Consider the following 17,391-nt stretch of genomic DNA (forward strand, 5'->3'; position numbering starts at 1 on the left):
TTCTCTTTCCCTGGCATAATGAGAAGTAGGACCTGTGTGACAGACCACAGCCTGGCAGCATCTAGGAGCCTTCCCAGATCAGAGTGTAGTCCATTGAAAAGGAGTCTTATTAATGCATAATGGAGCAGCGGCATTTACAAAACAAAAAGGGCTCTCGGCGCAAATTATCATCCACTTCAATCAGCGTAGTAGAACACGATCGTGCAAACCCCCCCCCCCCCACCACCACCACCACCCTCTCAACACGTGCTGCTTAACCACTGGGAGCCAGACGTTGGGGTTATCTTGCAAAAGCAGTGTCTAGTTCCATAAAACTGCCCGTTGGCCCGGTGATTCTGGCTCAGCCTACATTCAGAGAAGAGACCCTGACAGGGACACTTGCCTCCCATCCTGCAGTTCCCACCCTCCTCCAGTCTGTTCTCTCCTCTCTGGACATGAGGGAGAGAGCCGTGCAGCAGCACCCTAAGCGTTTTATCAAGCGCTGTGCTTGATAAAAGGTAATGGCCCAGAGCCACAGAGTGAATCTGAGGGCCACAGTGCGGTGACCTTGACTTTATAATATTCGAAAATACCCGGCATATGCGAGAAAATCTTTGGCCGTTGCTGCACGGACCTATAAATCTCTTTTGCAGCCAGTGCTTAGTGTAATGATGACTGGTGCATGAGCTTGCATCGTTACCAGGTAAATAGCGCATTCAGACTTAGGGTAAATGACAGGGCTGTCTTGGCAGTGGTACAATAAGCACTTAAAGTGCGGACAAACAGCAGGTGCGGAAGGCAACATTTCAGAGCATCTAGCAGCAGTGATGTGTGAGAAAACAAGCAAACCAGTAGGATGAGTGGACATTTCATGCATGCTAACATGAGACAAAACCAGCGCTTAGGTCACAGACAAAGTAAGCAGCGCATTGTTAGTCAGACAAAGCTTGATGTGAAACAAGGTAAAAAAATCAACAGGTTGTCTGGTTCCACTGGGAGTCTGACCTTGACGTAAACATGCCTAATTAATCCAGACCTAAGTGACTAATGACATCTAAGATCAGCAGCTTGTTGACTAAGCAGCTAAAGATGTTTTCATTTAGCATGTCTATCTTCTCTTCTACATGTCGACAGGAACACTGCCATGGTCTTCTCATTAAAACAGGAGTATTTCCAGCATTTGCCTGGAAATAAAGTGTGTGAAAATGAATACTGTAATGTACTCTAATTGCATCGCACTGTTCTGAAGTCCTTTTAATTAACAGAAAAACCTCCTGCGGGGAAGAGCCATCTTAAAAAAGAAAAAAAACATACTGTTTGGAGCCGTTACTTATGCGGTATCAATACCAACAACCCGACAGTGATGTTTCATGAATTGGTACTGCCACGGAAATTGCATGAGAGGGTGGAAGGCACAAAAATGAATTGATAAAATTGAGGTTATGGAAATGCATGTGAATTGAAAAATAGAGTGATACATATGCTATTGATTGACATTTTATTTGAAACTGCGCTTCCACCCTTGAGGCTCCTTTCCTTAAATGATATGGCGATTGTAGTGAAAATATAATTTCCCGACCATTAACTGCATTAACTGCACTGTATTAACCGCATGACAGCATTTTATATAATTTTATGAAACGAACCTGTTTATTAACGCCACCATGTCAAAAATGCAAGTACGTTTTGGGTCCTCTGTGTGTCATACCTCACACTACTTGGCATGCGTGCATTTTGGGTGAGCACAAGAGAGAGAGATTGAGAGGGAGAGACAGGGTGCATTTCATATCCTTTTTTACCCCTCTATTTTTCAACTCACATTCCATTTTCATCAATTAATTTTTGGTACTTCCACCCTTCATAAATTTGTATCAGGAGCAGTAGTAATTAAACCCTGGGCTAGAGGTGGTGGTGGTCGAAGCGTTGCCAACCAAGTCAGGGGAAGCAGCTCTTTAGCAGTCCGCCAAAGCCTTCCTGTCAGAATCAATCTTCTCTAGTTATTGTGCTGACTAATTCTTCCGCCTAGCTCCAAGGACTCACTTACCATGCACTTTGCTTTGGGGACCGAGTCCCTTGTGGAGTCTGGAGTGAAGTTATTCTGCCCGCAAACGTGAAAGGGGGGAGCGGTTGGATAAGTGAGCGTCTCTCCGACACTGGCAGTGAATTTCCGCAATCATTTATTAAAGGACACCCTTAGCCTCGCCTGAAGAAAGAGCACGGGGTGAATTTCAACCTCCCTAACCACCTTAAATGAGGTGGAACTATAGACCTTGCGGTGTGTACGACATTGTATGCTATGTTATGTAGCCTTAGCATTTGTCAGCTTTTATTGGTTTGAGACCCCTAGGGAATTGTCACTCTCCTCCCCTTGGCTCTTTCACAAACAAAAAGTTGAAGTGCAGTTGGCTCAAGCCTCTGTGTTCACGATTGCTTTCTGTTTATTTATTTATTTCCCCACAGACATAATTGTGCAGGATAGGCTTCTACACCTTTCTGTATTTTTCCATATTAAAACTTGTGCTTTTTGAGGATGTGAATGTATAGAAACCGCCCTATTATCAGCTCACTGATTGCTTTTGAAATCCAGCCCAAAATGATTTTTGAAGGTTATTCGATGGAGAAAAAAAAAAAAAACCTTCTCACTTTTCTCTGTTTTGCGCCATAATATTGAAACCTATTGAATTCCCCCAGAGAAGTATTTGCATTTGCTGTTATCTGCAGGACAGAGAATTATCTGGATAGATTTGTCAGCGTGGGTGTAATCTACGTTGTGAGAGTCTGACTGAATTTTCAAGTGATGCTCTTGAAAATTGTGCATGAACACAATTTTCAATGAGGAACACTCGATGAGAGATTTGTATCAAACTGTGCAGCCAAATGATATCTGCGATGGTAATCCCCGATATGGAATAATGAAGAGTGTCCTTTGTTCTTACAATAATGAAGCGTAATCTCAGTCATGGAAGAGGATCCTCTTGGTATTTGCAGACCCACTGAATTTCCTTTGATGTTTGCCAGAATTATCTCTTCATACTGCGGAATCATACCTTGATTTATTTTTCTGTGTGAAACATTCGTCTCCAATCTTCCTAGAAACAACTTTGCGGTTTAAAATACAAGTGACAAAGCAGTCGCTGAGACGGCGCTTACCTACCTGAGCTCCCTAAACCCGCTCAGTCAGTTCTCCATCTCACTCGTCGAATTACTCTTAGTCTCTAGAAAAAATTACTGGATAAACCAAGTCTACCGTGAACACATGCACATCTGACTTGTTATCTCCTCACCTTTGCCAAACAACAGCAAAAAGCATCCTGTGTCTGTGCTTGTTAGCAGTTCTTGTTGTGGTGCTTGTATTTTTGGTGTGCTTACCCATTTAAATTTCTTCAATTTCCCACTACTGCCTCACACTTCCGTCCATTGAGAATTGAAAGTTATTGTTTCACTGCACTTACTCCCAGCGTGGGCCTGTAATCATCTCTGTGTCTACAAATGTTTGTAAAATAAAGAAAAAAAGGCTAGCTTGCAGTTGTGTAAGAGAAACGGTGGAATTAGACACTTCTCTCCCAGTTAAGCCAACTTCCTGTTCTTAGTCTGATTAAGAAGATTACAGTCTTTACTCTTGATCAAGAGCAATTAGTTGGTGATTTTTAATTTCAAAGACTGTGGCTGGTGAAGATATTTGGCTTCCAGGAAGAGAATGAAAAGCAATTAGCCTCTACATGTTTTATTGGCCTGGAAATAATGATCGTGTTCCATGTGAGCAGTTTCCGGACAATCTCATGGAAGCTCCCCTTTATTGGGTAAAATGAACGGAGGGACGACTTGATTGAACTGATTGTTTGTCCAGACATGGCTTGTATTGATGCTGCCACGTTGTATGCCAAGATGCCAGTTCAAATCCCCCTGCGTTTATTATGCTCTTGGCAATGAATGAATTCGATACAAGGCGCTATTGATGTTATCATTCACCTGTTAGAGCATATCCGCACTGCACCAAGCCTCAGTTAAGAGCTTTCTGGCCAGCTGCACTCTGTGTTTAAACAAGCACAGTTGCCTGTGTTTACCTCACGTCTGAAACATGGGATGGGGCTTTAGCAGTCAATATGAAGAACAAAATTATTGATTTGATTTTTCTTACCTGCAAAATAATTTAGAGGGACATGCAGAGACTTTTCCAGCAGCTCTTATCCTTCCAATGAACATGCTACAGCAGAGTTCAGAGGAAAATGCAGCCCGAAAATCAGATTCAACAGGAACTAATAGGAACAAGCCCAGAGTTCTCACGGGACGTGTGATTAATTTTGGCCACGACTGCAATAAGTGTAACATCATGCCAAGTCATCAAGATGGTAATTTAGACTCTATATTGTGGTCATGTGAAATGTTCTATTGATGGAGATCAAAGGGAGAGATTACTTCTCAGCATTGTTGAAATATCTACTGAGTAGGCAAAAATAAGGGGAAAAACACAACATCCACCTTAAGGCAGAGCATTGTTTTTCACATACCCATTGATCAGAAAGCACATACCGGTAATGCATAATCACAATTACGGTATAACTTCCCAAATCTACATGGATCCACGGCCTCACATTTGGTCATTCAGTAGACCGTTCCATGCATAGTGACTAATGGTGCCTGGAAAGCATATATTGCATTTTAGCTGTACTTGAGCTTTAAAGGAGTTGGATCTCATGCCAGAGGGCATTTGGCATCGCTAGCAGCTTGGGCACTTCCGTCCACCTCCTGAGCTACAGAAGTGCACTTCTCTCTGAGACACAGAAAATGTTTAATGCTCAATCTGTTGCCTGGCTGAAACAAATAAACAAACAAACAAACAAACAAAGAAAAAAACAAAAACAAAGAAAGCAGCAACCACATTTTTGCTCCTTCTGTGCTGTTTTTCCTCTGGTGAAGAGCTCACTGTGTCTGTCTGTGTGATTGTGTGTGTGCGTCTGCGTTTGTGTGTGTGTGTGTGTGTGTGTGTGTGTGTGTGTGTGTGTGCACGTGTTTGTGTGTTCGCAGGGAGCTGAGGTCCCTGTCTCTGCTGGGTCGTGAGGACGAGCTGCCGGGGCTGGAGGCTCTGCCCCTGAGGCTCATGCAGCAGGACTGCACCGCCGTCAAGACCCTGCTGCTGCGCCTGCGCCGCACACTGCAAGAGGTAACGCAACCACATGCACCGCCATGCGCAGCTCAGCGCTGCAGGACCTCACACGCACACACACACGCAAACACACACACACACACACACACACACACACACACACACACACACACACACACACTCACTTACAGGTGTCACATACAACTTTAAACACGGATCCCTCTCTATCTCTCCCCCTCCTTCTCACTCACACACACATAGATACATAGACACAGTGAAACACAAAAACACACACAGTGTGAAGGGACTCACAAGAACAGCCTCATATACAAGTCTAAGGCACAGCTGCCCCCATGCATTACATACACGGAATCATGCCAAGGTGCCCACAAGCACAGTCTGACTTATAGCGAGTGACGCACATCACATGCTGGCATATATTATATATTACAGATTCCCGACTGCCATGCTGGTATCCAGCACAGACAGAGACTGGATTGTGTTTGTGGATTCTAGATTTGCTAATCCCTGCCTCGGGGTTTACAAGAATATGGAAGATTAAAGCATAGGAAAAGGAAACACGCTTTTAACTTAAAGCTCCGAAACTTTTGGTGGGTGGAGGTGTAACATTTGCCGGAAACTCAAGGCTCCACACAGTTAGAAGAATTGTCCAAATTCATTTTTACCAGAATCGTTTTAAAAGTATGTATGTGTGTCTTTCTGTCTGTCCCTCTGTGTGTTTGTTTGTGTATGTGGCCATGTGTGGCTTTGTGCCACACTGCTCTGTGGGTGCACCAGAAAAGCCTTGACCCTCATCTTGATTCTTTTATTTGCGACGGTGGTGGTTGGGCTGGAGGGAGCGAGCGAGCGGAAGAGCAGTTTGTGCCAGCCGGTCTGGTCCTGATGCCATGTTTAAAAAGCAGCCGGAGAGCTCAATTTAAAAACACAGCGGTTGTTTTGGCAACGCCTCCACATTGCATCCCTGATGTGTCGAGGGCCGCCTTTCCCGAGCCTGTGCCGCTCCCCGCTCTTACTTTGGCACTCGCGCTCTCTAACTCAATTTGCGTGGATGCATAACTCCTAAAATGAGGAGGCACAAACACTGAAGAACTCACTCTCAAAAAACTAACACACACACACACACACACACACACACTCACACACACACTCACACACACACACACACATACATTCACACACACACACACACATTCACACACACACACATTCTCACACACACACACACACACACACACACACACATTTACACACTAACACTTCCCAGGCGGCACACAAATAATCTCCATTTCATTTCACCCAGGCTTCATTTCAACTGATCTGCGCGTTAGCTCCTCTGTGTCGATGCGGGCGTTCAGATATTTTCAGTAGCTTAAAGCAAACGGCACGCTCACAAATCTGCTCCCTCTGCCTCAAGTGCTTTTGGTTTGTATTTGTTTTGGAAGTAATTTGGGTTCATTTTTCGCGCTTGAATTCAATGTGGAAGCATTGAAGCTTTAAATTCGCAGCCACCTCTGTGCAGTTCCTTTCAAAGGAACCAATCTGAAGATCTCCAGGAAAAGTGTTCTTCAGACTTGATAAAACAGTAAAAGAATCTTGATTTCTTGCTTTCTACACCTCGATCTAGACAGTTGATTGGAGCAGTCCCAGAGAACCAGCTCAGGGGCTGTTTTGCCTTTTGCCTGAGATGGGTTAACCTGGTCCATCACTTCCTCAATGCAGAACCGGCTCTCCTGAGTCCAGACTGGTAAATTATCCATGAAGGCACATTCGCTGGTCATTCTCAGTGAGTAAAATCGTGGTCTGAAAACTTTTGAGGAGGGCTAAGGCCAAAGGAGTTGTACACAGTCTGAATGTTAGAAAGACTTCAGCGCTTCTTAAATTCATAAATAGATGCATTTTTTCAGCCTTAAATGTTAAGTGCAGTGATTAATGACTTCCACCTGTCAATTGAGGAACATTTTATTTTCCAGTATAAAGTGTGTTTAATGTCGAGGTAATATTTCATTTGGCAAAGGGGCCGTTTGTGCTTTAGGTCACACTGTTTCAGAATCTCAATGACTGAAGCAGTAATGCCCTCACAAAGTAAAAAAGTGTTTTTCTTCGATTAAACAAAAAGTTCTAAAATGAAGTCTGTTTTTGTGCTTTTGGGAGATACAGAAAAACACTATTTTGGATTGCACCTAATGTGCGCTCATCTTTGATGACTACAATTGAGAGAAAAAAGTACTTAAGTAAGGAAGGGGAAAAACAGAGCTGTGTTGCCAAGTGTGGGGCGTTCGCCGTCTAAAATCAAACAACAACTGCTTTGTTGTCTGCCAAGGCCGTCGCACTTGTGTCTGCAAAACAACATGGAGCTCTCAACCAATTTTTATTTACGAACAGAACTGGCAGAGAGATGTCGTCTTTTGTGTTGCTCTCCTAAAAACACTGTCACCTTCCCTGTAAGGGAGCCCTAAAATATGAATTACAGGCCACAAGGAAGGTCCAGGAGATAGTACACAGCAGAAGAATATGAATATTAAAGAGAAAATTGTTTGCCCCCATCGCTGACTCCACGCTCTCATTAAATTGCAAATGTGCGCCGTCCTCCATCACCGTATGTAAACCACTCACTAACAAGAATCACAATAACTTGTTCCTTCACTCCTGCGTTTTTATTTGCCTGACCCCGTGATATTGAGCTAGGGGCACGCGCGTTTCGTTCTTCTCCCTTTTTTTCTCTTTCTTTTCTTTTCTTTTCTCGGCCGTGTCATCTGCGTCTAATCCAGGAGAGAGCAAAGCGGGGCGCTCCCGATTGAGAGAGGATATGAATGGCTATGAATGCCACAGAATGTAATCATATTTACACATTAGAGTTCATTAAATGTGCTTCGCCACCTACCACAGATAAAACGGAGGACTGCGATTTGCATTTCCTTTAGTTGTACACCACTAGTTATACCCAACTCTAAATCATTACTTTGACAATGACGAAACTGTATGATGATCATACCATACAATCATTCTATAACCCTATAACTAGGGGAATAATGATTATAATATATGAAATTAACACTCCAGAGAGTCACAAATCCTGACATTTTGAATACTGAGGTTTTTGATGCACATGTTTTTTACAGCCCTCAAATGGGCCCTCTGTGTTTGTGTTTGTCTGCAGTGGGAACATTTCCATTTATGACCTTAAGACGCTCATGTAGGTTAGCCATTGATCAAAGCTGACACATTTAGGACCTGCTTCCCTAACCGAAAATATCGTAAGTGTAAAGCTTCCAGAAACTCTTTGGGCTTTGCTACACAGTTATTCCTCACAGGAAACAGCGAAGTTTTCTGACTTTGTACTCTCTAGTACTTGTCAGTTTGTAACTTGTTGTCCTATTTGAGACTGCAGTGCAATTGGACAGACATGGCTTGATATAAATAATCCAAACAATCTAGTTGTATCCAGCAGTTTCTGAGCATTGATGCCGTGCTCTGTTTTTTATTTTTCCTGGTATGAGTCCTGAAGAAGACACAGTATACCTGTCCAGGGTTAATTTGCATCTGAGGTCATTGTGGTTGCCATGGCTGCCCTCTAATGTCTTTGTTCACCATGGTCAGCTGAGTAGCTCTTCATATGTTTTTATTTAATACTGTGTGTATGCGTGTGTGTGTTTTGTGTGTGAGGGAGGTTGATCATTGTCAGCATAGTAGGCAACTGTCTGTAGTAGTTTTGTTTTGTTTTGATTGTGGAATTGTATCATGTTAGTTCTTGAAGCCTTTTGTGGTTTCTAAAAAACATTCTGTGGTTATCTGCACTACATGCTAACATTACTGACGTTGCAGAAAAAACCTTGAAATAGTACAGTTGCTAAGCACTATTAAATCAAACTGAAGCTGAATTCAAACATTATGCCAAAGGCAGCTTATTTGCTTTCATTCGATAAACAAATCCCATATATATGACAAGACAATTATAAACGTTTATCAGTCACCCACTGTAGTTTTACATGTTAAATTGTGAAAGACCCTTTGCAGATGTCTGTCAAGTTTAAGACCGTGTGCATTCATGTGTCAATTGTGCCACTCTTTGTTTTCCAGAGCACTGACACAAGTCCAGCCAGTAGCCTCCACTCCCTACCCATAAGCCCCTGCAGTGAGAAGTCACTCCCCTTCAAGGTAATTGCATTATATAGTTCAAATCATTACAACAGATCACCTGTGTTTCAAAGGTCTCTAAAGCATTTTTTTCTGCTCAGTTCTCGTAGAGTGTTTGCCAGAATAGAACCCACAGGGCTCTAATCTCTGATTTAATTGTATCCTGTGCTTCAGGAAAAATGATTTGCACTTTGATGGATCAAGGATGTCTTTGAAGGGGCGCCATGATAGGAAAAGATTGAAAGGGAAGAATAGTACTATGATTCATATAGAGGCTGAATTACTCCTACTCATGACCCTGCCTAATCATGGACAAGCAGAGCGTGCCTCTCTTTGAGAGAAACAGTAAGCAGTAAGCTAAGTAAAAATGAAAACGTCTTTACGCGATAATTCCTAAGAGATTCCTCCCCATTTGGAAAAGGTGTTACTGTTTTAGTGTTTCAGCCCAATACCACTCTGGAAGAGTCTTGTTTTGTTCTGTTTTTTTGTTCTCGTCGCTGTCACTGTGCAGATTCTTTTTTTTTTTTTGTCACGCACTCAGAGTTTAAAAAATCCTGCGGAGTGCGATGGAAACGAGGTCTGCTTCTGTGTCCTCCTTACTGACCTACATGGAGCAGGCGAAGCAGCAGTGGTGGCAGTATCATAACCAGCTCCAGCTCCAGCTCCAGCAGCCTCTGTCACCGCAGCGGAGAGCCATGTGACATTCCCGGGGCCGTCCCGTGCATAGCGCGTTTCCTCTCCGCACGGAGCCAGCAGAACGGGAGCTCAGAATAGGACCCCATGCATCTGACATTGTGTCGGATGACAGGGAGGGATACAGGGGATACAGGGAGAGAGTGGGAGGGGCTGGGACTCGTCCCTGCTGTTCCAGAAAATCAGGGTTCTTTTTAAAAATGAGGCTGGCCCGGTATCCACCTGAGACGAAACCATGTCACCGCTTGTCCTACTTTGAGCCCAAAAAACTTCTGTTTAGCGAACATTTGTTAGCTCCGCATTGTGTAATTAGCGACCGTGGAAAGCCACTTTCCCGTGGCAAAATGAGGGATTGCAGCAGGGAAACTGAGCAGTTTGGTGCACGACCACTCCTCAGGAAGATGATGTAGGGGCAGGGCTATTCAACTTCAGTACCAAGAGGGCGGAATGGGAAAATCACTGGGTTTTCGCGGGCCACATAAAATGCGACACCACGAAAAATATATTCCTGCAGATTTTATTTATCATAGCGTCCACATGGCAACAAGACTTGGCTGCTGGCGGGCCACGGAACATTTTTAACGGGCCGCCAGTTTGAATAGGCTTGATGTAGGGTCTCGCTATCAGAGAGCCAAGCTTGCCCAACCCACCTACCCCTGTTGAGCTGAGACAAAGGGGGCGTTTCTGCTGTCTTGGTCATGAAAAGTTGTTTTCTCAGCCATCTCTTTTGTGGAACTTTATAAGCCCAGCCTGCTTGGTCTTGCTCTGCAGTGCTCTTTGGAGTATTTAGTAGAAAACCCAGGGACCCGCTCCTCCCCTTCTTTGGAGAAAGTTCACCACAAACAGGAAAAGAGTTTAGATTTGTATTTGTACTGTGCTCAATCAGATACCGCTAAATTGGCCAGATGGAAAATAAGACCTATGGTGCTGTTGAGGAGAAGAAGAGGCCTCAAGGTGGTTGTAGCTCCACAGATGTGCCGTTGAAGGATCTGATGCATTACCTCTTCTACAGGTTTCCATCAAAGCATTCTTTGTTTGGATCTGCTTTGTAGAATCGAGAATCTGTACATCCTGAGCCCCCCCCTTCTATTTGCCGTCTTTTTTCTCCCTGTCGAATGATTTATTTTTTCTTTCCATGTAGGGAACTCGTCTAGTATGTAATCCCCAGCTCACTGTCTTTAATCTCGCCAGGAGCCATGCAGGATAAAACAAGCTGTTTGAGGTGTTTGAAGTTACGGCTGGCTGTCCTTATGCTGTGTGAGAAGAGAGACTGTGTGTGTGTGTGTTGAGGGGAGGGAGGTGGTTGGGGGTCTGTGCCTGGTGTCGACATGCGTGCGTGTGTGTGTCACTGTGACTGTGACCCACTCAGCCCTCCCGAGGACCTACATGCTAATGTGGAGATAAAGTGCCTCTTGGTGAACATCTATAATTAAGATATAATTAAACATTTCCCCCTGGGTGGGGAATTAGAGGGGGCGCTATATTTTCCTGTTTACTCTGTGACCTCTTTAGGACATGACTTTCTGATAGGACAGATTCTGTGGCTTTATTATGAAAAGACCCAGGGATGTCCTGCACGTACTCGATGGCATGTCTGTGCAATATGCCTGATTTGATTTTAATGCCTTCATCAATAAATAATGCAGTTACAGAGACGGATGGAAAGAATGAAAGTGGGAAAGAAATACACAGATTCTGAAGGGAAAAGATGCTCCCACTCACGCAAGCCACTCCCAAGCTGTTTAGTACTTTGAAACACCAACACGTCTCCTGTCTCCATGGCCAGATCGGTCAACTCTCACACTGTCCTGTAACACTTCCAAGCCCCCAGTAGTATTTGAACATCAGACCTCTGCACCTCTGTTTGTGTTGTCTGAATACATATTCCACTGAGCTTGTAGGCTATTATTTTGTTTCTGTGTCTGTCTTGCTTCACATACACACACACACACACACGCACTCACACGCACACAAACACACACACACACACACACACACACACACACACACACTACCCTGACTCGGAGTGCTGTGTGTGTGTGTGTGTGTGTGTCTGTTCAGCTTGGCTTGCTCTGCTGAGTGCGTCCTGTAAGTGCCTCGTGGCACAGTGTGTCCATGCGCAGCTCCCGTCTCTCTCGCAGTCCTTCAGAGCTGCCCTTGGAGCAGCCCACAACAACTACAATCTCCCCTCCCCCTACTCTCCTGCTCCACCCATCGGTTTGCTGACAAATGAAGGTCGTGGGAAAATAGGGCTGGCTGACGTGAAGTTTATGAAGGAGATACTTCAGTGTGCAAACACAACACGCACGCACGCACGCACACACACATACATACACACTCGAACGGACTAACACACACACACTGTACACCTTCAAATCATATTTTTGGTGTCCCCTTTCTTCTGACCTGCAGGATATGCTATATATATGCAAGATATATTTATCTCTTTGTTTGTCTATTTGTGTATTTATGTATGGCCTTGTGTGTGCGTTTGGACTGAGGTTCTGCTCTCCTTGCACAGGACCCTGTGAGGGAGGAGGTCCAGGCGGCAGCGGCCCTGCAGCAGCAGCTGAAGGAGAAGGATGAGCTGATCCTGAGACTCCAGGCCGAACTGGTACGACCCGACACGGCCCACATCCTCTTCCTCACGCGTGTCCTCATCTCTTATGCCCGCCCCCCCCCCCCCCCCCCCCTCCGGGTCATCTCTCGGTGCAGCACATCAAACATTCCACTTCCCGCTGGTCTGTTCCCATTAATTGCCTCCCTTGGAGATTGCTCGTTACCAGTTCTCTGTCACCGGGGTGCTGAGTTGTCCATTTGGTCGGGACCGATAAGCCATCGGTACGGTAGCTTAGAGCCCCGGCTTTAAAACGCTCAATGTCATGAATGTATAATAAGAAAGACATGCGACGGACCAGGCCACGCCAGCTTATGGGACGGATAGGGAGAGGTGGCAAGGGAGCGGCCCCATTGGGACGGTGGGCAGAAGGACTGGAGAGGAGTGGTGGAGAACAGCAGAGGGAGCTGATGGGACTCTGAAAGGGGCTTTTCTTCTTCTTCTCCCACCTCTTCTCAGAGTTTGGGGATTGTTCTTCTCTTTGTGCCACATTATTTCCTCCTGTGCTGCTTTTTATTAGCAGTTTTTTCTTTTTCAAGCTTATCAATTTCATTACTCCATTCTCTCCCCCCATTTTGTGGAGATTAAAGAGAAAAAGGGAAGGTTGACTAACGGGGTGGAAAGCTCATTGCTGGATTTGCGTTTCTCTCCGCTTTGATCCCATTTTTGAAAAAGCAACCAAATAAATAAATCATGCTCAAACTGCAAGAAATCGACTAGGCTGTGACCACAAAGGCAAGACCCCTTTTCTCCCGCTGACATTTAATTTAATTTGCTGTTCTAAGTAATAGCTGTTTTGTTCTATCAACTACCTCTAATGCTGAATTCATTTAGAGCTTTCCTAATACATCATTGTTGAGTGCACAGGCTGAATAAGGCTCTCAAAGCCCACTGTACGGAAAGCTCATTGTCCTCCTCTTCAACTTCTGTTCTGTTCTTCAAGCTTTACATGCCGGTGCTAATGTAGTTAGCATTTTGTGTAGAACTTTTTTGGTTTTGAGCTTGTATTTGTTCACATATCAAACATTCTCCACAAGCTCAATAAATCAACATTTTACTGCCGCTGTTGTCTGACAGACACACCTCGGCCTGTCCATTCATCAGAGCCACTGAAGCTTGTACCACTCTTAACACCATTTAAATTAATAGTCAACGTGAGTACCCAAGGGATTTAGTGGAAGCATGCTGTTTGCCAGGTGGTTCTCCACCCAGGGCATGAAGCCCATTACTCTGCCATTGCTAGCAACATGATCTAACTGTTAGACCCGGAGATGCCAAGAACTAAGCGGCGATGCCAAGAATGGCAGAGTTTGTCTGACTTTTTAAATGTAAGGACACAGTAAACTGGAAAGCAGAGCTACTAAAAGGGCTGCGTTGCTGTTTGAAAACTGTCCATGCTGGCCGGGGTTCACTTGAGAACATGGCACGTGCGAAAGAGTGACGTCTGTTCCCTCCTCACAACTGTGCTAATGTGGGCCATATGCCTGCCATTGCGAGGGATTTGACATCCCTGTGACGGAATTGAGATTAACCGAGCGTCGGCTGCCCACACCATCTCAAAGGAGCATCCGCAGCCAAAAAAAAGTGCTCTACTTCCAAAGAAATTGCATTCTGGGCTGGTGCTGGAGAAGTCTCTGATCAACATGATTTCAAAAAGAGCAGTCCAGCATGGAAGAGAGAGTCCATTAACCAGGCCAGTCTGGAGCCTCCTTTCAGGATTTGGGATGCCTTTCAGGATATGCAGTGGGCCCCGTGATGTAGCTGCATGCCTTTCATCCTTAATAAACTGTGGACGGTGTTTGAGGTATTTCATCCTGAGACTGTGTACAGAAGCATGCCAATATAGTCATTGTGGCAATATCATCAGATGATTTAGGGTTTAAATTTCAAAAATACTTCGTCCTTCTAAGTGTGTACTTCTTTTTGCAGGAGAGCATCCAGGCTGCCCAGAACCCTCTTTGCCAAAAAGCTGACAGGTCCACGCAGACAGACTCGGCTGTGCCAGAGGTGGGTGCCCATTACATCCCCCCTTACAGCTCTCTTAAGGGTATTGATAATGCTCAGGCCTTCAAACGCTATCTAGCTCTGTGGGCCTATTTGCATTACAAGTCTGCCTATTCAGAAGCTCTGTAGTGCTTTACTTTGATGCTTAATGAACTTTCTGGTGTGGTGCTTTTGTTTGTGTGTGTGTGTGTGTGTGTGTGTGTGTGTGTGTGTGTGTGTGTGTGTGTGTGTGTGTGTGTGTGTGTGTGTGTGTGTGTGTGTGTGTGTGTGTATGTAGGCATGCCATGATGAATGGCTAGGATTATCAGACTCATAATGTATTCTTCCCAGAGCACTTGTTAATGTTATTTAGCTTTGTTTTGATTTTTGAGGTGACTTGTTTTATTTCTGGAGGAGAGCGTCTCGAAAACGCTGCCTAAATAACTTCCAACAGCTGGAGACATAAAGGTGCCACTTCGGACACCTCTTCATAATCCTTTGTGTTCCGTGCGGACAGAATTTTCAGTGCTCTCACTGAGGATGGTAGGTGCTGCATATTAACGGCAGCATAGCAATTCCACGAAGCCAGTGGAAGCACTCTTTAGTTAGAGGGCCTTTTCTCCCGCCTCCACCACTGCTGCCGCTGCCGCTGCGGCGGTAACGGCTGCTTATTTGTATTTCTGTCACGACGGTGTGTCTACCGCTAAGCGGAGAAAAACGCCTGGAGAATGTGCTCATCATCAAAGCTCCTCTGTCTCCCATACTGAAAACGCCTTTCCACCACCAGCCCCTCTTATGGCAGCACAAAGCGCTAGCCTCTCAGTGCCATCTTAATGGCGCTCCAGTCTTTTCCGCGCTGCTGTACTTAATGCACTACTATAATGTCTACACAAACGACCCCCACCACCACTACCATCACCACCACCCACTGCTGAAAATCGCTCCAGTCTCCATTCTCACCCATATCCGCTAATGCAACGCAAATGAGTTTTGTATGCCGTCACATGAGGCCAGAAGAGTCATCAGTGAAAGTGGCAGCTTTCAGGCACAAGACATTTAAAATGGGTGCATTAGCTTTTTTTTGCCACCTGCGAGCACTCTTGGTTTTTAAATGATTATTTCTGATGCAGTGTTAAGGAAGAAAAGTGTATGGTAGGGTATGTGCTTGGAGCAAATGGAGGGACGGGAAGACGTCCTTGTTGCTCCACAGCTTAAACACACACACACACACACACACACACACACACACACACACACACACATATATATATAGGGATTTTCCAGATTCACAGATTTATTCAAATCATCATTTTATCAAATGGCAACACCTAATACACAAACACACACACACACACACCCACACCCACACACCCACACACACAGACAGAAGGCCTTCAGGCTCCTACAAGCAGGCAGATAGTTCTGTCTTCGTACTCTGCCAGGGAAGTGATGCGCTTTCCTTGATCTGCTCTGCTGCCGCTATCCTCCATCCACAGGGCTGTGCTAGAGAGATACTGCAGGCATTTTTATAGGTTAGTGCATTGAGGACAGGCAGATATCGAAAGTGTGTCTACAAGTGGGTCAGCTATTTCTAAGGCTGCAGAGACTTAGGAGGAGGTCATGTTTTTTTTTTTTTTTTTTTTTTCTGGAGCACCCTCCATCTCTTCCTTTCTCCCTTCCTCTCTCCCTCCCTCTCTCTCAACTGTGCTAATTAGCTGGAGGGAAGAGGCAGCACAGCGCCCCCTGTGTCCTGTTGTTCCCACTCTTTCCCTCTCTCTCTCTCATTCTCACTTTCTCTTGTTGTCTCCTGCTATATCTTTCCTCTCGTAATGTCTATCTTATATTCCGCTCTCTCTGTCTCCGTCTGTCCCTCACACACACACACACACACACACACACACACACACACCCTCTCTCACACCCCGTTGGGAGCAGGCTGGCCTGCTTCACAGGTGCCGGACTCTTCCCCCTCCACCCCTCGGCCTGGAAAAGAAGCAACCGGAGCAAAGACATCTGAAAGTCCTCTGGACGTCGCAGTTACTGGCCGTGAGCGCGCGTTGGAGAAGGGCATAAGCACCCTCAAATACACACACACACACACACACACACACACACACACACACACACACACACACACACACACACACACACACACACACACACACACTCAAACAACACACTCAAAAATGCCAGCGATGTGACCAACTCTGTGCCTGGCATCCTTTCAAGTGTGAGTTTCCAATGAAGGCGCCAACAGTAAAGACCGATAATTCCCTCACAGACATATCGGCGGAGCACCAAGACCTTATCGATGCTTGGAAGTGCCCCCCACAGGCAGCAGTAAGGCCGCCTCGTGGGAGAGGAACGAGGGTGTGCTCAGTTAGATACCCAGCTGGTTTATTCAGTGCTGTTGGACGAAGCACAGCGTAAAGAGCCTACTTGAAGGGATGAACTGTAAAAAAAAAAAAAAGCCCAACATTCCTGCCCAGTCCTAGATAAACTTTCACTGAGAAGAAGGAATGTGAAGTGCAATAAGAGGGAAAGATAGGGGGAGAGATGGTCTGCGTGTGCGAAGAAAGAGATGTCTCCATATTTCACTTTGAGTGTTATTAAAAGATAGTGTGAGCGGAGGCACTATTTTTTAAGGGGGGGGAATTTAACAGCGCTGCTTTCACGGCCGCGGTGCTGTCTGCTCCCGCTCACTCGCCCGCTGCTTCTTCTGTCCTGGCGTACGCTTAACAGAACCGGTCAGAACCGGTCAGAACCGGTCACCGCCGGTCACCGCGGTGTGGCTCACCGTGGCAGCTTCAGTCTGCTTCAGTCTCACGCAGTCACTTAAATGGAAGGAAAAACACACTTA

General features: G+C 45.3%; 1 protein-coding gene across 5 annotated transcripts in view; it reads left to right on the forward strand.

Annotated features, from left to right (window-relative positions):
• Positions 1–17,391, forward strand: part of ccser1 (coiled-coil serine-rich protein 1) — a 70,691-nt gene that overhangs the window by 21,103 nt on the left and 32,197 nt on the right. For all 5 annotated transcript variants that reach the window (XR_006152490.1, XM_031570520.2, XM_031570519.2 and 2 more), the window contains exons 6-9: positions 5,005–5,140; positions 9,182–9,259; positions 12,453–12,545; positions 14,478–14,555. Coding sequence is in view for 4 of the 5 variants with exons in the window: in XM_031570520.2 (XP_031426380.1) it covers positions 5,005–5,140; positions 9,182–9,259; positions 12,453–12,545; positions 14,478–14,555 (385 nt within the window). In the remaining variant the exon portion in view is untranslated. The remainder of the gene's footprint in view (positions 1–5,004; positions 5,141–9,181; positions 9,260–12,452; positions 12,546–14,477; positions 14,556–17,391) is intronic.

This window comes from Clupea harengus, chromosome 7 (assembly GCF_900700415.2).
Source record: "Clupea harengus chromosome 7, Ch_v2.0.2, whole genome shotgun sequence".
Classification (NCBI taxonomy): Eukaryota; Metazoa; Chordata; class Actinopteri; order Clupeiformes; family Clupeidae; genus Clupea; species Clupea harengus.